This window comes from Acomys minous (assembly GCF_964271855.1).
Source record: "Acomys minous genome assembly, chromosome: 15".
NCBI lineage: Eukaryota > Metazoa > Chordata > Mammalia > Rodentia > Muridae > Acomys > Acomys minous.
In genome coordinates, this window is record NC_140497.1 from 13,738,425 (window position 1) to 13,762,408 (window position 23,984).

At 46.2% G+C, this 23,984-nt stretch overlaps 1 protein-coding gene across 1 annotated transcript in view; it reads right to left on the minus strand.

The window, feature by feature from the left end:
* Positions 1–14,933, minus strand: part of IKBKB (inhibitor of nuclear factor kappa B kinase subunit beta) — a 54,247-nt gene extending 39,314 nt beyond the window's left edge. Inside the window, exons 1-4 of the mRNA XM_084758900.1 lie at positions 14,802–14,933; positions 14,418–14,540; positions 2,141–2,235; positions 779–896 (exon numbers count right to left, since the gene is read on the minus strand). Of these exons, the coding sequence (XP_084615026.1) occupies positions 779–896; positions 2,141–2,235; positions 14,418–14,522 (318 nt within the window). The 5' untranslated portion in view covers positions 14,523–14,540; positions 14,802–14,933. The remainder of the gene's footprint in view (positions 1–778; positions 897–2,140; positions 2,236–14,417; positions 14,541–14,801) is intronic.
* Between the last annotated feature and the right edge of the window lie 9,051 nt (positions 14,934–23,984).

A 23,984-nucleotide genomic window follows, 5' to 3' on the forward strand; every position in this document is an offset into this window, starting at 1 on the left:
TCTGGGAGGGTCTGTGAGCCAAGCTGTACCCTGCCGCTGTATGCGGCTAGTGCTTTATCTAATTGGTGTCTCTAGGCCATAACATCTACCTGCAGTGCAGGAATCCTGCCTGGGGACTGATATGTTGAACCCATAAACCAAACACCCCGTAAAAGTATACAGAGCATCTGCATGGCACACAAAACTGTCCCTGTGACCCCAAGGAGAATGGCCATCGCCCACTGTCCAGTGTGGAGTATGGAGCAGAGGCCATTGGACAGTGAGATGGAGAAGGGGAAGGCCGGTGGGCAGGTGAGTCAGGAGGACCTGGAACTGCAGCCTTGTTCTTTGATGACTAAGCCGGCTCCCTTCTCACCCTCTGGGGTTCTGTGCAGTATTATCTCGTCTGTGGAGGAAGTCTCTCCCTATTGGACAGCAGTGACGCTGACCCCGAAAGCTTGCAGGGGCCTTAATGTGCCAAAGGTGGAAGGGTTTCCATTGAGACTCACTCAGTTTCTTCCTGTGGTCCAGGCCTGCTGGTAACTTTCCCTTGTCACATTAGTGATCATGTGACTCGGGCCGCCTTCAGCTTTCTTGTGGGCACTTCTGACTCAGTCTTTTGATTTAGACTTACAGAAATCAGTGCGGAGAAGGCATAGAAGTGGGAGGCAGAGTAGGTGAAGTTAGTTCACTGACTCCTTGAGTTTCCTGCATGGTGGTAAAAGGCCTCTCCTTGTCTCCCTCTCATTCTCCAGCCCTGCCTACACGGACCTACACCCCATAAGTCCAGAAGACTCACTCGTCGGAGATCTCCTCCTTGGCAGTACTCCATAGCCAGCAGAGGCAAATCATTGGGGGCCAAGTTCTGCATCCCCTCCGGGACATCCCGGGCAGCCACCACATTGGGATGGTTCAGTCTAGAAAGAGGAGGAACCAATAAGCATCCAAGCTTCAGCTCAAATCCATCCCCCTCGCTCCGTGCCTCAGTCAATTTCACCAGTCCTGCTGGTAACTAAACAGAAGATGGGGGTCCAGGAAGGCAGAGATTTGCTGGTCCTCTAGCAAGTTAACATATATTTACTCAGCCTTCCTCAGCCCTCTGAACTCAAACACCCTACGAGTATATCACATATCGCTTAATTGTCCTTAAAATGCCCTTTTTCAATTTTTTGAGTGTACTGTAAGACTGCTTCTGATAGGTGACAACAAGGCATTCCTTTACGCCATTTAAGGGAAAGCATGCATGTGGACATTCAATGGAGGAGAGGACGGCTCTTTCTCCTCTTTTTAAGAAGTGAGCAGAGGACTGGAGAGATGATTCAGTGGTTAAGACCACTGGGCTCTTCCAGGGGAGCAGAGTTTGAGTCCCAGCACCCATGTGGTAGAGTCCAGCCTGCTCTACACTCCTGTTCCAACAGCTCCACCTCCCTGCTCTGGCCTCCTCAGGCACCAGGCATGGATGTGGTACATAGACACAGATGCAGGCAAAACGCTCATACACATAAAAATAAAACAATCTTTAAAAAGTAAAGTACTGAGCGGAGGGGGAGCATCTGCTTGATTACTTTAAGCTGGCTCTGCAGTGCTCACCTATAGGTCCTGCCAGCTGGGAGAATAGCAGCCACCCAGGACAGAGAGACCCTATGTCCACACTGCGCACATATCCACAGAGGGCAAGCAGCAGCAGAGACTCACACGCCACTCTGGAATTAGGAACATGGGGGAAAGCAAGGAGTTTTGTTGACAAATACAAACTTATCACGATGATTGTTTTTATTAGCTTACGAATTATGTAGTTTTGACACTGTGTTATGTTGCCTACGCTGACCTCAACTGCGCAGGCTCAACCACTCCTCCTGCCTCGAGTTTCCCAAGTAGTTGGGCCTATAGGAGCAACCACCATGCCTAGCTATGATGGTTATCTTAAATTTAATGTGATGGAACTGACCACAAAGCTTAGTGTAGTGTTTAAATGTGACTCCTTTAGAAGTCTCAAGGACAGTCGCCTATCTGGATAGCCTGGGCAGTGTCCTGATGGGAGGGTTTTAGAGGGATGGGAGGGTTCGTTTCTAGATACGGCAGGTAGAACGTGCTGTGGTTTTCGTTCCAGGATCACAGGGCTGTGGAAGTGGCTTCCCCAGGTATGGGCCCCAGCCCTCACCTTCTCATGATCTGGATCTCTAGGCACCAGCGATCTCTGTTCTTCGGGCTGAGCTCCTGTCGGCACTGCTTGATAGCAATCTGTTCACCTGTCACCTACAGAAAGGGCATTGGAACAATTAACAACCAAACACAGGACCACTACCGAAACAATTAACAACCAAACACAGGACCACTACCAAAACAATTAACAACCAAACACAGGACCACTACCGAAACAATTAACAACCAAACACAGGACCACTACCGAGCCCCGATGGCCACACAGGTGTCCTGAAGAACACCTGGACACCTGCTCCCTTTGCAATGCCCGCATCACAGCTTGCCCACCTCCTGCTTCAGCCACCCGTCTTGGGGACACAAATCCCTCAAGCCTTGCTCTGTCCCCATCTCCTTCACAAAACCCCTGTGGCACGTTCCTGTCCAGGGATTTCACCCCTTGCTTCATACCCCAACCATTGCCATAGTAATGCCAGGCTAACCTATACAGCGTTGCTGCTGATTGGTCTGTTTCTCATATAAAAATGGCACTTCCGTATGATTCAGCTTAATATTGGCCGAAGTAGGTGTCTCCATTGTTTTGTGTAAGACTTTTGTTGTTGTTTGTTTGTTTCAGAGAGATGTAGAAGAATGTTAATTCAGAACATGGCTGTTCAGGCAAGAGATCACATCCAAAGATCTAGGTCTGTGTGATCCAGCTGAAATACAAACACACCTTTAATCCAGGAGACAGAGGCAAACAGATCTAAGTTCAAGGCCAGCCTAGTCTAGAGCAAGAATCAGGTAAAGAAAAGCTTGGATCTAGGCATGGTGATACATGTCTTTAATCTGAAACCAAAGTAAAGTTAGTTTGTAGACAAAAGCACCCATGTTTGAAAGTGATGTCTAAGTGACAGAAAAGGTGACGAATCAGAGAAGATTTGACAGAATAAGATATGTCCAACTCTCCCGAGAAGAGAGTGAAAAGGGAAGCTACTTAAGAGGCAGTTTTTCAGAGAAGAAGCAGTTTTACCAAGACAGTAACAGAGAGATGGGTTGCAGAGAGAGAACTCAGGTGAAGACTGAATGAGGCAGAAAATGAGAAGAAGCCAGAAGATTAGATCAGATCGCTGAGTTAGTTTGAGACTGAGCAGAGCGATTCCAGACCAAGAGAGAAGCCAGATTAAATAAGTCAGCTGGGGGATGAGTTTGAGCCAGAACAGCTGTGCTGAACCAGCCAGCCCAGAGCTCAGAAAGAACAAGTAAGAGTGAGCTCATTAAGCAGTAAGTCTCAGAGGCTGAAAACATTCGACGCCTAGGTTAGATTGTACGGAGGCTAGAAGCTTCCAGGACTAGGCCTAGGATACCAGACAGAGACAGTAATCCTCTGAGACAACAATTGAAACAGGCAAATAAAAGATACTTTTACAGAGAGAAGACCAGCATAGGGTAGCCAACGGGCCACAGGACGGCTCAAACTCCAACTTTCACCACCTGTGTATCTTAGGAAAACCACATACGGACTGTGTCTTTACTTATGAAATAGGAACACTGACATGCCACAATTCAAGGCTGTAATGAAGATGAGGACATGGCAATAGTGTATGGATAGGCATCCCAAAACAAGTGTTTGATAACTCTACAAGGGCACAGTGCTAAGCATAATACATAGACACTTCTGAAGCAGGTTCCAATGAAGCCAAGCCTGGGATGATAATCACAGTGGCTACATGGATGACACTGGATCTCTGAGCCTCCTGATTCATGCACGGGTGTGCATGGACCACTGTGCCCAGTGTATATGATGCTGAGGGCTTTGTGATCACGGGGCAAGCACTCTACCAACTCAGCTACATTCTCAACCTCACTGTGGTTTCTTTAATGGGAAAACTAACATTTTGTGACTAGTTAGCTGGGTGACTGGTTCCTGAAGTAATCAGGCGTGTCTTTGCTGGTACACAAAGGAGTCCAAGGGACCACACAGGAGGGGAGGGTTCTGAGTCTGTGGTTTGGGGCAGCAGCAGGGAGAAGCCCCGGTGCCAGGTATCCTGGAGTCACCAGTGGCAGCCTCCAGAAGGACTGAAGGACAGTGGTGTCAGAGTGACACCAGCCAGGCTGTTGAGAACATCTAGAAAGAGAAATCCTCCCCAACAGAAATTACTACAGTTTACTGAACGGTATAAAAATGCCTGTAGCGGGAACAGGAGGGTAGAACTTTATCCATGGAAAGAATGCTCTGTTCTGCCTGGAAATCCCTCGTCTGGGAACTCTGGAGTGACAATTTCAGCAAAGGCTTTCCCCAGTGGACTTCTGACAGCTGATGTGAGCACCCATCTGGTGAAGCTTTAGTATGCTCTGCTAACTGGACAGCTCCTGAACTGAATGTTCTAGAACTCTGAATGTTCTAAGTACCCGATTTGATGCTGCTTAGCTGTCTACCTGTCTGCTCTTTGCTCTTTGGTCATTCACTTTTGCTAATTGCATCCAAAACAAACAAACAAACAAACAAACAAAACAAAACAACCTCACTCATTCACAACTGATGGTGGGTTATTTTTCACACAGAACAAGATTTCTGACTCTATATATAAAAAAAGGCAGAGGACCAAAATCTCTAAAGACCTTCAAAATCAGCTTTAGTCAACTTAGATAATACTTTTGGCACCCATGAAGGATGCCCTAGAGGCCCCCGCTGACCATCTGCCTCACTTGTACATTTTAGGAAATGATTCTAAATCTTTTTTTTTAAAGATTTATTTATTTATATGAATGCTCTGTCTGCATGTACACCTGGAAGTTAGTAGAGGGTATCAGACCCCATTACAAATGCCTGAGCCACCGTGTAGGTGCTGGGAACTGAACTCAGGACCTCTGGAAGGGCAGCTAGTGCTCTTAACCTCTGAGCCACCTCTCCAGCTCCTGCAACCTAACTCTTGTAAGACGACATGCAGAGGACCATGGCAAGACTTCCCAGGGTGCAAGCGGCTGTCATTAGTATCCAACTGCACCACTGCGTCTTATTTACCCAAATGGCCAAAACTCTTGCAAGGGCTTGGGTCAAAGAAGAAAAACGGAAATCTTGGGACGCTACCTAATGTGATATCAACCCTGAAATGGAGGGTTAAGACCAAAAGCTTCAGAAATGGGAGGGGCCATGACCACTCTAATGCTAGAGCACAATTATTATAAAACCTCTAAAATACTCTCTGAGTGTGTTTTTAATCCAGAACTACTGCTTAGGCTGCCTAAGATGCAGCTACCTCCACACCTAGTTTTCTGGTACCCTATAAGTAGACACCCCAAATCACAACTAATGCTGGGGCAGGGTCCCCACCCACGAACCCCACGCCCACTACAGGATTCACATCTTCCCTGGAGTCTCTCTAACCCTTTGGCAGGACCCATCTACTTTCCTTCTCTATGGATTTTCACGTTCTGGACATTTTGTGTAAATCAAGTCAAGCATGTATAATTTTAGACAGCCGTCCTCTTAAAGACATGTTTTCACAGTTCATTCATGCTGTCTGTGGCTAGTGTCCACGTCTGTGGCCCCGACAGCCTCCTCGGGCCAGCCCAAAAGATGAGGCTTCCTTACCATTGGGCTCTGCCCAGCATCATTCCTCCCTTTTCTTTGTTAGAATCCCGATGTTTGGCCTGGGTTCTCGGACCTTCGCTGAAGAAGAGCTGATTAGCTGCTCAATCCATCACCGTGGTTACACAGCCGAACCCACGGACAAGTTCGTCCATGGTCTTTAAGAGTGAGACCGCATTAGGAAAGCACATTCTCAGGAGCCACAGTTGGAAAATGCCATCATTGAGAGATCATGAGCCTCTAATATGTCCGCCTAGTCTCAAATGGACTGGAGTTTCACTTCCTAATAGTGCTAGATTCTTTTTTTTTTTTTTTTTTTTTTTTTTGCCCAGTTTTAGGGCTGTTCATTAACAGCAAATCTGACTAATGCTGTATGCTAAGGTTGGAATGTTGAAATTTAATTGCTTTTGTAACAGTATTAAGAGTTGGAAACCAGGCGTGGTGGCACACACGCCTGTAATCCCAGCACTTGGGGAGACAAAGGCAGGTGGATCTCTGTGAGTTCTAGGCCAGCCTGATCTATGAAGCGAGTCCAGGACAGCCAGGGCTATACAGAGAAACCCTGTCTCAAACAAAATAAAACAAAACAAAAAAAAGAGATGGGGCTGTTGAGAGCTGATCAGTCAGGTCATAGGCAGCCAGGGGTGAGATGGTATCATGTAGAGGCCTTTGCCTCCCACCAAGTGATGGCACAGGAAGAAGGCTCGCATCAGATACCAGAACGCTGATCTCAGCCTTACAGATCAATCAGCCTCACGCCCCACCCAAGCTCATGTACAAGCTTAATTAAACCCAATGGACCATGCACGCCTACAAGACATGAAAGTAGGGGGACGTGTTGACAAGAAGGGGTTCAGTGGGAGGAGGAATAAGAGAGGGTACGAGAGGTGAACACAATCCAAAAAATTATACACGTGTACGAAATTGTCAAATAACATATTTAAAAGTACATTTGAAAGAAACATGGCCCCCTAAAACATGGCTACATTATTTCCCAAATACTTGGAAGATGAGTTCTATTCACTCAAGTAAATGCCGATTATTATCACCATTAAAAATAAATTACCCAGCCTCAACCAAGAACTCTACCCTGGCCATTAGTCAGGTAGAATCTCAAAAGAAGCCTAGGCTTGCAGAAAGCAGAGCTCCACAGCTGCGAGGGGCGTGAAAGGGCGAGCCGTATCACTGCGGCCACCGGCGCAGGCCCTCCTCCGTGCAATGCTTCCACGCACAGATCGCTAGTGTTTTGCGGTTCCACGAAGACACTGTAACTCCTGGTATGACAGAGTCTACATCGGAGACCAAAGAGTCTACACACATGCATGGCTCTCCTATTGCTGTTGTAATGAATTAACCATAAGCCTAGCTGTTTAAAATAACACAAGGTATCTTATAGCTCTGTATATCCCAAGTCGACGATGATGTCGGCAGAGCTGTGTTCTCTTCTACTGGCTCTACGAGATCATCCCTGATTTCCTGCAGTCCAAGTCTGGGCATATTCTTTGGCTTATGGCCCCTTACCTCATCCTCAAGTCCACTAGTGGCCACTTGCATCTTTCTCACCTAGGATCGATCTGGCACTGACTCTCCTGCCTCCTTCCCCACTTTTCAGGGCCCCTGCAATGACACTGGACCCACCTACATAAACTAGGGTGATGTGCTGATCTCAGGCCAGGTGGTTAGCAACCCAGATTCTCCCTTGCCATTCAATCCCGAGGACTCAGGAGATTAAGGTACTGACGTCTTTGGGGCAGGAGGACATTCTCTACACAAACAGTATGACAAATGATCAGATCCACTGTGATTTAGGGGACTTGTTGGGCTGTTCGTTGGGTAACTGTAATCTCTTGCCCAATGCACACGTACTAGAGCTAATACAAAGCTGTCAGCGAGCTCAACCTAGAGGCCCAGATAACTTATATAATGAAGGCCGCCACTGAAGAATAAATATGTGAGGTTGGCCTTCGTCTCCAAACTTAGAAAATGCAAACAGTTGGCTAACAGGGACAGAGCTGCCTGTGTCAGCTTAGCTTTACCCTACAGCTGCAGGGGAATCCTAACTTCTAAGGCCTAGGAATGTCCAAGACAGAAACAAACATTCCCTTACACAGTCCTTGAATTACAGACATTAGAAATGCGCTCACAGGTGGGAAAATTCCCACAGCAATAAATGACTTTATTCTGTCAAGAATCCCCAGATCAAGAATCTTAGTTTGGAGCTGAACAGATGGCTCAGAGGTTAAGAGTGCCGTGGGTTCTTCCAAAGGTCCTGAGTTCAATTCCCAGCAACCACATGGTAGCTTACAACCATCTATAATGTGATCTGGATACACTCTTCTGGCATGGCAGTGTACATGCAGATAGAAACTCATATATATAAAAGAATGAATAAATAAATAAAAATAAATAAATAAAATTTTAGTTCAGCTGGGTGTGGTGGCACACATGCCTATAATCCCAGCACTTGGGAGGCAAAGGCAGAAGGATCGCTGTGAGTTCGAGGCCAGCCTGATCTACAAAGCAAGTCCAGGACATCCAAGACTACACAGAGAAACCCAGTCTCAAAAAAAACAAAACAAAACAAAACAAACAAAAAAAGAGATCTTAGTTCAGAAAGCCAGACTAGGCCTGAATTCTTTCCCTGTGCTGGTTAAGTTTCTTTGTTTTGTCAGTTTGACACAAGCTAGAGTAACTGGGAACCTTACCCAAAGAACTGCCTCTATCTAATTATCTACAGGAAAGACTGTAGGACATTTTCTTGGTTAATAATTGATGTGGAAGGGCCCAGCCCACTGCTGATGGTGTTGTCCCTGGGCAAGTGGTCCTGAACTTTACTGGAAAAGTTGAGTAAACTGTGGAGAGCAAGGCAGTAAGTACTGTTTCTCCATGGTCTCTGCTTCAGTTCCTGCCTCCAGGTTCCTGCCTTTCCTTCAGGAAGGACCTATAAGCCAAAGAAACCCTTTCTTCTCCAAGTTGGTTTTGGTCATAGTGTGTGTCGCAGCAACAGAAAGCAACCTAGGAATACCTCCAACTTGCTAATGAGCAGACTTCTTAAACAGAATACAATTGAAAAATGGCCTTTATAGCCGGGCATGGTGGTGCACACCTTTAATCCCAGCACTCGGGAGACAGAGGCAGGAAGATTGCCATGAGTTTGATGCTAGTCTGGTCTACAAAGTGAGTCCAGGACAGCCAAGGCTACACAGAGAAACCCTGTCTCAAAAAAGAACGAAAGAAAGAAAAATGGCCTTTATTCTCAATAAAAGGGGAGGAGCTGACTGTACTGTCCATGTGAACACAGCTGATTTTTGGAGGTCCGTAGAGTTTGCTACTCTTTGCCTTTTACGTAAGGACACAAATCTTGTGTATGTCTGTGTATTATAAAGCTTCCCAAAGGGGTACTAGAAAGCCAGTTTATAAAGACAACAGACGGGAACGCCCAACTCTGTGTGGTCAGCCTCCTATTGATCAAGGGGAAACTCCCCAAAAACCCAGAACTCCCCTTAGAACTTCAATCCAGAAGGCCAATCATTTATAACTACCCAACCAGCAACAGTGTCATAGGGAGACGATCAGTGAGCCTTCAGGCTCTTTCTCAGATCCTGTCCCACAAGATCGATGTTTCAGAGAAGGAAAAAAAAAAGGTGTGAAACTGGGCCTAGAAGGAGTGAGTGGATGGGACCAGGCTGGGGAGTCAAAGGGCATGAATGCACAAGTCACCGCACGCGTCCTGGAGACCCACACCGGGGCACCATTCAACCCTCAGAAGCTTCTTTGCAGTCAGTGGGAAGCAACACAAAGGCCCACAACTGGTCAGAGCACAGAGTAAGAGCCAAAATGAGACATCTACATCACAGCCTTCCTTCGTAAACCCAGGGAGCATTCTGGAAAGATTGTAAGAGCCAGGGGTTGTGGGTGACTCAAACAAAACAGGATTTTCTGAACAAAGTAGGGCCACTTCCTATATGAACTCACAGCAGTTGTGACAACACGCACAGGCTCGGGCCAGGGAGAATCCAAGCATGGAGGGGGATGTAGGCAGGAAGTCCCACCCCTAGCTGGGCAGCAAGTGGCAGTTTATAGATGCCGAGAGAGGGAGAATCAGTTCCTCTAAGCGTGTGTATTGTGGTAGGGTCAATCACACTGTAGTAGGAAGCAGCACAAATTTGACTGGATTTTTAAAAAAAAAAAGATATAAAATGTGAAGGGAGCTAGGAGGAATAGGGAGAGACAACTCAATATGCTCAAAATACATTGTGCAAAATTCTCAAACAAGTACTTAAAAAGTAAAGGTCTGGGATACATCAGCAGCACAACTTCTGCACCTACAGCTCAGGAATCACTTCAGAAGAGGTAGCAGAGAGACTGCAAGAGCCAGAGGAACAGGGGGGTCGCTGAAAGGTTTCGTCTCCTAGGAATGTCAGAAGTTAGGCAGTCAACAAGACTGCCTAAGCACGAGTTGATCAAGAACAAAAATAATAGATATGCTAATGTGGATGTGGAAAAGCCTATGCAAATAGTACAGGCAACTAAGGGATGCTCAGAGTGGGAGAAACAGTCTTCCCCAGGGCAGAACATACTGATTGGTCATCCAATCACAGATGATCAGCCCTGAAAATATAAATATACTACACATATGCAACATATAGCACATTATACATACTCAGCAGGTTGTATTTATGTATTTATACATATGTATATGTGTACATATATATACATATATATCAATAATTAATGAAAAATGAAGCTATGAATTTTGAAGAAAGCAAGAAGAGATATATGGCAGCGTTTGGAGAGAGAAAAGAAAGGGATAAATATGTAGTTATAAGTTCAAAAAATAAGCTGGGCTTGTGGCACATGCCTTTAATTCCAGCACTCAGGAGGCAGAGGCAGGCAGATAGCTGTGAGTTCAAGGCCAGCCTGGTCTACAAAGTTAGTCCAGGACAGCCAAGGCTACACAGAGAAACCTTGCCTCAAAAAACAAACAAACAAACATACAAACAAAAAGTTCAAAAAATAAAATACATAATTTTCTTCAAAAAGGTCTAGATGCATCTTTCTTCCCAACATATCAAGTGGAGCAGACAACCTATCCCTATGATAAAGGGCTGTAACGTCTTCGATTTCCTGCAACACAGACACAAATGACATAGTGGCCTCCAATCTTGCCCACAGATGTGAGGAACAGTCTCAGGGATAAAGGTGTTGCCACTTCCTTGAGCAAGTAAATATACATCACCGAGTCCATCCGGCCTTTGGCTCTTTATCCACAGAAAGGAAAAGAAATTAAACCCTTCCAGTGAAGTTAATTAAAATAAAACTCAGGGTCCGATCCATAGGGAGCCTTGTGCAGAATATGAAACTATCACTTCCTTAGGTGCCACTCTACCCCCTTAACTGTCTCTTTTCCTGACAGGCCATCTAAAGTCCACTTCCGCTCAAGAACTTGATGAAGTTCCATTTCCTCAAAGTCTTCTCCTGCAACTGAGCGAGCAAGAGAATACGGACAACGCACCTGGCACAGGCAGCACCGGTTTTGTTTTATTTTTGTTTTGAGACAGGGTCTCCCTATGTAGCCCTGGCTGCCCTGGAACTCACTCTGTAGAACAGGCTGGCCTTGAACTCACAAAGATCAGCCTGTCTCTACCTCTGAGGTGGGCTGTGGGGTTAAAGACGTGCACTACCTTGATAAGCATTATTTCTTTCTTTCTTGGGGGGGTGGTGGTGGTGGTGTTGAGACAGGGTTTCTCTGTGCCGCCTTGGCTGTCCTGGACTCACTTTGTAGACCAGGTTGGCATGACTTTGTAAGAATAATTGATCCTTGCCTTCTAACAGGCAGCATGTTCACTACTTCCCGTCATATGAACATGGATCCCCCAGAGTTGCCAACCTCTTACCCATTCCAACACACAGACAATATAATAGGTGCAAAGGATCCGGAGACATTTCTGGGACTTGCTTCAGGCCTTTCTAGTCATGTTAAGAATCCATCATGCACACCAGAAGTTGTGACACAAAATCTAAAAGAGTGGCAAGTGGCTGTCAGGGTTCCAATCAAGTTCTGTGTGGTTGCTGGGCAGTGCTGGCGCACGCCTTTAATCCCAGCACTCCAGAGACAGAGGCAGGTGGATTGCTGTGACTTCGAGGCCAGCCTGGTCTACAAAGCAAGCCCAGGACAGCCAAGGCTACACAGAGAAACCCTGTCTCAAAAAAAAAAAAAGTGCTGTGTGGTCCCTCAAAAGGAGCTGCAGGCTGAGGTCCCTGGAGGTGTGCCTTTCCCCTCTCTCTGTGTGTCTCAAAGTCTGACAAAAACATTAGTCTACCTGAACCACACATGGGTTTGTGCTGAGTCTTGAGCTTTAGATTTAGGGGTGTTCCTAGACAGCAAAGACTGTCAAGCCCACACTGTGTAGGGGAACCAGGAACCAAGGGAACTGGAGTAGGGTCATCTGTTACAAGGCCCCTTTTCCCTGGGGGATAAGAGATGTGAGGATCTCTTAGCTTTTCCTTAGTGCTTCAAAATGGCTTGGATTGGTTGTGAAATAACTGGGAGTGTGTGGGCGTGTCCTAAACTCTAGTCCCGGCCAGGAGAAGCCCAGTGGAGTCTATGGTCTGGATCCAAAGAGATGAATGCGCTAATGGTATATCCTCTTCTGGTATGCTACCTAGATCCCCTGTGCTTCTGACTCTTCAGTTACAACGTGGAGAGCTGTCAACACTGAAAGGAAAGCATGTAAGGTAAGGATGGTACGCAGCTCAGGGCAACGCAAAACAAACCCAGCACGCGAGAAACCCAGCCTGCCGCCGCCGGCATGCAATAGGTTAGCAATCACGACCCTGGTTCTTAGGCTGCGCTTTTGACCTGGGTTCCTCTGCGCAATGTCTCACGTGACAGCTACAAATAATCTGTCGCTTGTAGTCAAAAGAAAGCATATGAAGTAGCAAGAAGATGACTGACGCCGAGAGCAGCGGCCAGATGTTTCCTGCATTCTTGAAGAGGCTTGGAACCGATGCACACACAACAGAACAAACGCTGCGTCGTCTGATCTCAGGTACGGGTTAGAGATCGCTTCTGCGCCCAAAGCCGCCCCGGGCTTTCCCTGAGCACTGGTTCACGAAGACGGTAGAGGACTTCCAGCATCAAGCAGGCAGCTTCTTCAGCCAGACTCCTTCCCAACTCCGACCCCTATCTTCTGTTCCCCACCCAAGTCCTGCTGATTTTACCCCTAAATATCTCTTAAATCTGCCCGTTTCTCCCTACCATCACCACCAACAAGCAGACTAGTCTCTCACCTGAACCACTCGATTTTGAGTCAAGACCCTAATTGTAGCTGTTTAGGAAGAATGCCCCAGAAAGATGGCCTCTAATTTTGTGTGCGTTTCCCAAGTGTTGCCCAAGACTGGAACCCTAAAACATAAAAATGAGCTTCAGAGAGCATTCTCCCGGGTCTATCAGAAGGTTGGGCAATGGGCCTGGCAGAAAAGAAGCTATTCTAAAGAGACACTTAAAGACATTGGACGCCTCAGAGATGGGGATTTCCCCAGGAATCTCCTGCTGGGAGAGGAAAGGCACCAGCCAGAAGGGGAATTTGTCTTCTAGAAGAGAGATTTCTAAAATATTCTCAGAAAAAAAAGGGGGGGGGGCGGTCAGTGATACGTTGGACAGCTAGACTGCTTGGATGTGCAAATCCTTGGCATTCTATTTAAACCTTAATCTAATCTCAGGATCCTGAAGATGGACTTGGGAGGGTTTCGGGGTCTCAATGTCCTTCTTCCCAATGTGACAACAGTGACCGAACCTCCTGCTTTCCGCTATTCCTTTGACTCCTTTAATTGGCTTGTTGAGGACCTGGCTTAGGGCACAGGCTGAGAGGCCGATGTTCGACAGCTTCATGTCATGTCTGGTACTCAAGTGTCCTGAGCTAAGTGTCCTGCAGCAGAAGGATGGCTGGAGCTACCGAAACGCCACAGGTGAGGTGTGCTTTTTAGGTATTACTATGAACTGATTATCCCAACTGGATAAAGTAACTCTCACACTGTAGGCTAGTGACGTAGAAATTCCTGCCAAGAACTTCAGTGTACCTACCGCCAGCCCAAACAAAAAACTGAAAGAACAGAAACTTTTAACATGAAAAAAAAAAAAAAGCACACAGATACATAAGGACTAAAATAATGAGAATATATAATCAGATTCAAAAGAAATCAGTCCAAATCACCCAGCATTATATGTGCTGCACATTTTTTTTTCATTTTGGATTTTGAAACAGGTTTCTCTGCCTAGTCCTGGCACAGTATCCTGGACTCACTGTGTAGACTAGGCTGGCCTCTCGAACTCACAGAGATCCACCTGCCTCTGCCTCTGGAGAGCGCTGGGATTACATGGCTGCTCTCATCTTTGACCGCTGCCTGTATTCTACAACATTTATCACTCATCAGTGTATTACGTGTCAGTCTAAATATTAGTAAACATGTAATTTAAAATACTTAGAATTACAGCTTCCTTTTTATTTTCTTCTTATTTAAGTGGCACGGTTAATGAAGTTTTTAAGAGTCAGTTTAGCAGCCCTTAGGCCCCCTTTTAAGTCCCTTTTCTTACGCTCCCATTGGACCACGCCAAGGATAGGAGGGGGGTCCACCCATTTACACCTGCCAGGACATTAGGAGCACCGAAAATGGTCACCTGCCCTCCCTGGTGCCAGAGCCCTACCTGATTGTGCCACCTGATGACGTTTCCAAATCCCCCGGTCCCGAGTCGTTCTTTCATCTCCCAGGCCCCACATGTCTGGGTTGGGAGGGAAGGTGACCAGCTCATATCGACGCCCTGCAAACTCTAGAAGCAAGTAGGGGAGGGAAAAGACAAGTTGAGAGTAAGAGAACTGGAGTTCAACAAGCAGGGAGGCAGCAGTGGCTGATGCCCTGCAAGGTGAGGGCAGCGGACTCTGGTTTAGATAATTAATAAAAGTTGGGGCGGCCGGGCCCATTGGTGGGTCCCGCTCCTCACCGATCACAGCCTCAGTGCCCTGGAAGAGGCAGAGCGCGCGTCGACGCGAGCCCTTCCCCGAGCCGCGAGCCGCCCTCGCGTGGGACTCACCTGCCCCAGGGGCCTCGGGGCCGCCAGCGACACCCGCTGAGGACATGAAAACTTGGGGTCCCCACGCAGCCAGCCCCAGCGCCACTTCCTCAAACACTTCCTGCCCTGACGTCACGGGAGCTTGACGGCTCTTAAAGGAGACGCGCGAGTGGCTGGCCGAGATGGAGCAATAGTCTGTTGCGGGGTTCTGGAGTTGATGGAATGGAGGATTCTTTACCCTGGCGCTTTTCGGGCTGAGCTTGATCCGACTAGCTAGACAGTTAACAAAGGGGTGGCGGGGGTGGGGGTGGTGAATCTGCTGAGCCCTCCAGGACCGCCTTAGGGACTGTTACAGGAATTGCCTTCCTGTTCTCCCACCGCCATTCACGCAGTCTGAATGTTCCTGGTTCACTGTTAGAATGATAAACCACACTGATGCTCTTCAGAAAGTAACACTTCACCATCCCCCCCGCGCCCCCCCCCCCACAACACACACACAAAAGAAAAAAGAGGAGGGAGAAGTATCCGAAGACAAAAACTAGTACCTAAGTCTACCTAAGCTGGAGTTTCAGGGCTAGTAACACTGGGAGCATCGTGCATTTACTAGTTATTGCGTCAAGAGCCCAGGCATTGCCTCCTCCACCTTGGCAACTCCCCCCACCGCCCCTCCCAGTGTCGCTCCCCCACCCACTCCTCCAGAACTCACCCCCCCCCCGCCCTGCCCTCCCCACCTCTAACAAGCCAAGTTCAGCCACTCACCCACCATAGCCTAATTCCTGATTCAATTAACAATGAAAAGGTTTACTCAGTGTGACTATAGTGGGGAAAGGCGGAGATCCAATCACTCCCACCGATTTAGAGGTCCTGTCAAGACTTTTAAGCTTAAGTGGAATGCTGGAGGCGTGCACAACTAGGCAGAGGTGGTCAAGGTATGTTCCGGTCCACCACCATTGTCTAGGCTCCAGTCTCCGTGGATTGAAGGCAATGCCAGACACCTTTGTGGGATAACCAGGGGACTCCAAGCATTTGAACTCAAGATTAGTGCAAATAAAAAAAGCACTTCTCACTCCTGTCTTATTAAAGCAAGCAAACCATGAGGTTTACAGAGAGCTTAAGCAAAGACAAGAACAAGGGAATACTCTTGGTATTATGTCTTATCATCTTTGGTCCTGTGAAAGGAGCCAAGAATATTTCTCTCAGCCTTCACCTTTACCATGGAGATAATGTGAGCCTGGAGAGGTGGCGCACGCCTGTAATCCCAGCACTCAGGGAGGCAGAGACAGGCGGATCTCTGTGAGATCAAGGCCAGCCTGGTTTACTAAGTGAGTTCAGGGTAGTCAAGGCTGCATAGAGAAACCCTGTCAAAAAACAAAAACAAAACCCCACAGAAATAATGAGGACATCCCAGGGTTTCCTTTCATGTCCTCGTTTTCTAGTGCATCCACTTTTTATAGTTTATTTCCAGAAGGCCACCTGTGGGAAGGACATTCTGTACTCTGGCCCATCCATAGGTCACAGAACGGTCACAGCTTTCTTACACAGGTTCCACGTGGCCTCAGCATGATCTTCCTGAGGAATTCCCTTTTCTTGGGGTCTGTTGTCTCTAAAGTTGAAGAGCCAAGAAGAGGGATTCAAGTGTCTCTTTAGAATATTTTTACTCCTGCCAGGACAATTAAATTTCCCCTCCCAGATTTTTTCACTTCAGTCTTAAAGATTCCTGTGTCTGAAACCAATATAAACAGGATAGAAGTAGGAATCAAGGGTACACTGTGCCATCAAAAGAAACAGTTCTCACTTCAAAGGAATTAAAAAAAAAAGCACGGTTTATTCTGAAGTGTATATCATGGCACAGGAATACACTCTTAGATCTCCCCAAATGTAACTTTCCAATGTGAAAGCAGTTCTACAGCTTTACAGAAGCAAGAAATAAATCAAGGCAAGTCTGAAATACATCAGTGGATACTGTAAAAGTAACCTTTATTTTTTCGACTCAATTGTTTCTGGGAGTCTTACTGCCTTCTTCTCCTAACCTAGGCCTAGTCCTGGAAGCTTCCAGCCTCCATACAATCTAACCTAGGCCCAGAATGTTTTCAGCCTCTGAGACTTACTGCTTAATAAGCTCACCCTTACTTGTTCTTTCTGAGCTCTGGGCTGGCTGGTTCAACCTGGCTGTTCTGGCTCAAACTCCTCTGCCAGCTGACTTATTTAATCTGGCTTCTCTCTAGGTCCAGAATTGCTCTCCTCGGCCTCAAACTAACTCAGCAATCTGCTCTAATCTTCTGGCTTCTTCTCGTTTTCTGGCTCATTCCATCTACATCTGCAGTCTCTCTCTCTCTCTCTCTCTCTCTCTCTCTCTCTCTCTCTCTCTCTCTCTGCAAACCCTAGCTCTATTACTGACCTAGTAAAAAACTGCCTGCTCTCTCTGTAAAACTGCCTCTTAAGTAGCTTCCCTTTCCTCTCTCTTTTCCTATTCTGTCAAGTCTTCTCTGATTTGTCACCTTTTCCTGCCACTCAATTAGACATCACTTTCAAACATGGGTGCTTCCTTTTACAAACCAATTTTACCTTCCTTTGGGATTAAAGACATGTACCACCATACCTGGACCTAAGCTTTTCTTTATCTGATACTTACTCTATACCGGGCTGGCCTTGAACTCAGATCCATTTGCCCCTGTCTCCTGGATTAAAGGTGTGTTTGTATTCCAGTCGGATCACACAGACCTAGAAGGTCTTTAGATGTGATCTCTTGCCAGCCAGATCACACATAGACTGAGAAGGTCTTTGGATGTGATCTCGTGCCTGAAGAGCCATGTTCTGAATTAAAATTCCTCTACAGATACCTCAGAGAGATGATTACAGGAAGGGGGCGGGGAGCTTTTCTATGAATCATCAGATGTTATCTGATAACAGTTTTAGCTTTTGGGTTGGTGGAAGATATTAGCCTTCTAAGCTAACAGATTTCAAAAGCTGTTTTTTGTTTTAACCTATTAGTCACAGAGTATTAGTTCTGACACAGAGGTGGGTAAGGAATGGGTGTTCCAGGGCCTAGAAGTAGCCTGAGATGCGGGAATTAATCTCTGCACTTGCAACATTCTAACCCCTCCAGGCTGCTGCAGCTCTAAGCAGTCGCTGTAAACATAGCCTCTTACACAGAGGGCTTATTCACGACTGCATTTAGTTAGTGACAAGCAGCCACACACAAGAGCCATTTCTCCATAACCTCTTGGCTTGGGTTACCTTTGGGAGGGCTGGCACAAGCAACTCCATTCTGCTGTTGGCTTTGAGGCAGAGTCTCCCTGTCAAGCCCAGGTTGGTCTAAAACTTATGATCCTCCTGCTTCTGTGCAGCCTTCCATGTGCTGGGAGTACGGGCAGAGGCCACCATCCCCGTGGAGTTGCGGTTCGATTCTCAGACCTCCCTCCCTTGCCTCTGAAGGAACCTCTCTGGAGACACATCACTGATTAGCCATCTGGTGGTTTGGCCTCAACTGGGATGAGATGCACCCCTCCGATCCGATCCCACGATGGGGGAGGGTGAACAGAGAAGCAGATGTTAATTGGGCCGGCGTGGTAAAGTTTAAGCAACCAAGAGTTACTATGAGTTTGTTATACTTTAATTCTATATCCCTGTGGATGACATTCTAGCATTCCAAAAACACTTTTCGGCAAGCGACTCGTGACTATGGGCCATAAATGGAACATCTACACAAGGAAGGGGCAGAAGAGTCAGAGTATGGCAAGGAGAGCTTCAAAGGTCTGACTTCTAGATATGAGATGCTTGTTGCACTCATGAAATCACTGCAGCTATGGTCACCTACACAAGGTCAAGCCAAAAAAAAAAAAAAAAAGGTCAACATTTCAACAGGAAGTACTAATTGGACTCAGTAGGTTACAAAAACATTTGTTAAAGGGAGACAACTTGAGACTTTGGAATGTATATGGCCAAGATATATTATATGACGTCATCAAAGAATGAATAAAGAATGGCATTAAGAGAATATGCTCAGGACCAGCAAGATGGCTCCAGTGGACAAAGGTACCTGATGCCAAAATTGAGAGTTAAATCCCAAGAACCCCTGTGGTAGAAGAAGAGAACCAGCTCCAGCATGTCAGCTTACCCCCCCTAAGCACAGCCTGAGGCACACATGCGCATACATATCAAATAAATGTAGTTCAAACTTTTCTTTTTTTTATTTATTTTTAATTTTTTTTTCATACACTGTTTTGGTCACATTCTTCCCTTCGCCCAAGTCTTTCCAGACTCTACTTCATGTTCTTTCTCTCTCTAACAAACAAACAAACGCGCATGCATACACACAAACAAAATGAAAAACAGAAACCACGGAGTCCGCTACGTATTGGCCAACTATTCCTGAGCACCCGTGGCTTCTTGGCTAGGAATGGGACTGTGTACACTCCCCTTTTCCCCGTGCTGGGATTCTTGCCAGGTTTGAACTTCTGTGGGACTGATTCATTCTGTCAGAGCCTCAGTGAGTGATGTGTGCGTTGGCCCCATTGCATTTGGAAAATGCCATTTCCTTGGAACCATACATCACCTCTGGCTCTCAGAATCTTTCTACTTCCTCTTCTACATAGATCCCTGAGGCTTGAGATGAGGAGGGTAATACAGACATCCCACTTAGAGATGAGTGTTCCAAAGTCTCTAAACCTCTGCTGTACAGAGAATCGCTTGTGTACTGTATGGAAGCATCACCTGTCAAAAAAAAAAAAAAGCTATTAGCTGAAGCAGAAAGAGATGAACTCTGGGATAGAGTCAAAGGCAGGGGATTCACTCTGAGACGCTGAAGAAGATGGACATATGAAACTGAGCAGAGGGCAGCCCCGCGGCAGAACTGGCCTAAGCCTTTGTAGATATAGTTAAGTCTCAGAGTTGTTATTTTGGAAGCTGGGGTATGTGTGTGGAGGCAGGAAACAAGCATTTACATGTGGCGCCCAGCACGGGAGCACAAACCCACGACCCTGAGATTAAGAGTTTCATGCTCTATGGAGTAAGTCAATTAGCTGGCTTTGCAGCGCCATGAATATACACAGCCAGAGCTGGGCACAGTGGCACACCCTGTGTGTCTCTCTCAGCACTTGGAGAGGCAGAGATAGGTGTGTCTCTGTCAGTTCAAGGCCAGCCTGGTCTACAAAGTGAGTCAGTGAGTGAGACAGAGAAACCCTGTCTCAAAACAAACAAACAAAAAACAACAGAAAAACAAAAACTATGTGTAGCCAGCCCCTCAGGTTAGTATGTTGATTGTGATATCAAATTCTGGGAAGAAGGAAGAGGAGGGTGTTTTCACCAGGAAACATGAGAGGAGACAGATGTGATTACAGGCCTGGAGGGTATAGCTAGCCATGTGGTAGGACGGAGCTAGGTGGGTGGGTTAACTTAGATAAGCTAGTTGAGTCTGCCTAGCTAAGGCCCAAGCTATAAAATAGTAAAGGCCTCAGGGTCTTACAACATTCTGCATGTTGTGCAGTTTGTGAGTGTGTGTTAATTCCTATCTACTGCAAGAAGAAGCTTCTTTGATGGAGGCGTAGCAACGCACTGACCTAGGAATATAGCAATATTGCCCTAGGAATCATGTCACTACGTTAATATATTGGAATGATTATAACATGTTTTTTCTCCAAGTCCATGACCTATTTATCCTCAAGTTCTTTGCCTCATTAACAACATCAGGTGTGAGTCTCAGCTCTTGAAGTGGGTACTAACTCCAAACCAAGAAGTGGCTGCTCGGTTACCTCCATAGCATTTGTGCCACCGTTGTCCCAGTATGTCTCCTAGTCAGTGGGTCATAGTTTACAGCTGGAGGACAGTGATGATGACCTCTCTCCGCTGGTAGTGTTCAGGGTACCTTCCTGTATCATCGTCAGTGCTAGTCAACAAGGATGAGGCATCTAATTGAGCATCCATTCAGTTTCTCCATGTCCGATGACGTTAAGTATATGGCGTCTTCAGCAACAGGGTCTTGCCATTAGGTTATGGAGGACAACAAATAACACTGGAAATAGCCTGTAGTGTTTGGAGGGGAGGTCTATGGGAACCCTCGACTCAACAAAGTGCAACCTATTTCTGACGCTGAGGATTTTATTTGGCAGCATAAGATGTCTGGTTGGGGTACTGTCTCCCTGTCCCCATTATATAGTAACTCCATTTAAATGTCATTAACATATCTATGAATTTTAGGAAGATTCAAGTGTAGTAGGTTTCTTTTTTTTTTTTTTTAAAGATTTATTTATTATTATTAACATCTGCAGGCCAGAGGAGGGCATCAGATCTCATTATAGATGGTTGTGAGCCACCATGAGGTTGCTGGGAATTGAACTCAGGACCACTGGAAGAGCAGACAGTGCTCTTAACCACTGAGCCACCTCTCCAGCCCCTGTAGTAGGTTTCTATGTGGCCCTTAGTGTTAGTTATCCCCTTCCACACTCTGCTCTGTACCCTTCCTTCCTGCTTCCCTCACCACCGAATCCTCTTATCCAACTTCCTCTTTATGACACTATGTTCTGTTTACCCTTCCTTGGAGTTTTCTTCAGCTTCTATCTTGAAGATACTGTATATTTTTGGCCTCTTTGCCAAAAACCAAGTGTCTGTAGGCCTGTGGAGTTATGTCTGGGTCTTCAATTATACTCCATCAGCCTTCTTGCTTTTATGCTAATACCATGCTATTTTCATTACAAATAGTATAATTTGAAATCTGGGATGTTGATACCTCCAGAAGTTCTTTTATTATTCAAAATTGTTTCAGCTGTCCCTGTGTGTATGTGTATGTGTGTGTGTGTGTGTGTGTGTGTGTGTGTGTGTGTGTGTGTGTTTCAACATGATGTTGAATATGTTTTTTAAATTTCTGTGAGGAATTGTGTTGGAACATTGGTGAGAATTTCAATGAGTCTGTAGGTTCCTTTTGGTAGAAAGGCCATTTTTTACAATATTAGTCCTGCTGATCCAGCACAAAAACGTATGTGCTGAGAAGAAGGTCTATTTTATAGACTTTGGGTACATAGATGTCTGTAAGGTCCATTTGACTTGTGATTCTACTTAACCCCAGGGTTTCTCTGTTTAATTTTTGTCTGAATGACCTGCGTGGGTGATATTGAAGTCACCCAGTGTCAATGTGTGTTGTAGTCAGTATACAAGTTTAGACACAGTATTATCTGTTTTATGGAACTAGGGCCCTTGCATGACGGGGGGGAGGGGGGAGGGGGTAGAGCATAGGAAGCCTATTAAGGTCTCAGTCAACTGCGGTGGCTGTGGGGGAGTGGGGTGGGGGGGGCAGGGTCCCTGGAAGAAAACAGTTTGACAGCCAGCCCTGTGTCACAAAGGAAAGGAGACTGGGGGGGTGGGGAGGGAGGAAAGGAGACTGGGGGGTTTGGAGGGGGGAAGGAATGGCTAAGGAGAGCGGTGAAAAAGAACTAGGGGGACTATGGGATCCCACTGGGCATAAAGATGGGCTGGGAGGAGGGGCAGTTCTCAGAGTATTCAACAGAGATCAGGATGGTGGCAGAAGGAGAGCGCAGGGAGCCTAGTTAGGCACCTGGGATGGAGTGGTTCTGCAGGCGGCAGGGAGTTGCGGAGAAAGAAGATGGGCTAAAAAAAAAAAAAAAAAAAGGAGTGGCTGAGCACAGTAGTGAGGAAGAACCAGGGGTGCCATGGATCCTCACCAAGAGTGGAGTCCCAAGAGCATGAAAGTGGAACCTAGGACTTTTAAAAACATGATTCCTTTACTTTCTTGTCAGAAGTTGTATTACTTAATAGAGTTAAACGGGTTACAAAGTTTCACAAAGCACAACCTACAAGAGTAAACATTTAGGAAAAGGTAACTTTTTTTCATATATATGTTCATATATATGTACATGTGTATATATATGTGTGTGTGTATATATATATATACACACACATTTCTAGTCACAGATACATAGGGCTTTAAATGTGCTAAAATCATTTAAAAATAGTCACTTATAAAATGACCATTAAAATATTTTGGCATGAATAGAGATCTAAATGAAAGTTGAGTTTATAATTTTTCTTTCAATACTGAAGATTAAAATTGGAGCTTTGAGCACATAGGTGAGTGTTCTGCCCCTGTAATGACTTGACGTTATCAACTTGACAAGACCTAGGATTACCTAGGAAACAACCTGAATGATGCCACAAAGAATTCCCCTATCACCTCTTACGGTGCCTGATCTTGGATGTCAACTTGACACAAGTGAAAAGAGGGGACCTCAACTGCAGGGCTGCCTCCGTCAGACCGGCCTGTGGCCATGTTTGTGCGGTATTTTCATGATTGCTGCTTGATAGAGAAGTAACCGTGCCACAGTGGGAGCCTCCGACCCTGGCAGGCGATCCTGAATTGTCCAAGAGAGCTGAGTGACTTCAAGCAGGAGGGAGCAAGCCAGGAAGCAGTGTCTCTCTACGGTCCCTGTTTCAGCTCCTGCCTCCAGGTTCTTGCTCTGTCTTCCTTCAGTGATGAACTGTATGCTGTAAGCTGAAAGAAATACCTTCCTTCCATAAGAAGCTTTGGCCAGTGTTTATCACACTGACTAAAAGCACACTGGGATACCTGTTATCAAGACACCCACCAACACGCCAGAAGTATGAACTCCTCGTGTGTTGCAACACAACACTGCTGTCTGTACACTTCATGCTCAATAAGTGCCCCGCCTAGTTACCAAAAAAATAAAGTTACAAAATATCCCTCAGTGTTTTAAGTAAGTTTGCCATTTTGTCTTGGGCCACAGTCATAAATATCCTCAGCCACATGCCAAACCTACAGCTATGCCCTTCCAGACTTTTCACATTGCTCAGATCAAAATACTTTTTCCTTTCAGCTAAACAAAAGTCTGATAAAGTTAAACGTTAAGTGGTTTTGGTGATGGACCTGGGTGGGGCTCTGGGTTTTGTCATGTTCTGAGTTAGTTATTAAATTAAGCCACACTTTCCCTCCCAGAAAAGGCCATGGCCTGATCACTGCTTTCAGCTGATCTCTGTCTCTCTCTCTCTGGAGATGCCAAGAGCCATTATTCAACATTTAGGCTTCAAGACCAAACGCACTGAAGAACTACTGCATAGCCTGGCAGAGCTGTAGGCATCGCTGACTCCAGGGCATCAAAGTAGCAAAGCCTGCTACAGAGGAGCTTAGGACCTTCTACAACATCCAGAGCGGCCACCAAAGAGGACAAAGAAGTTGTA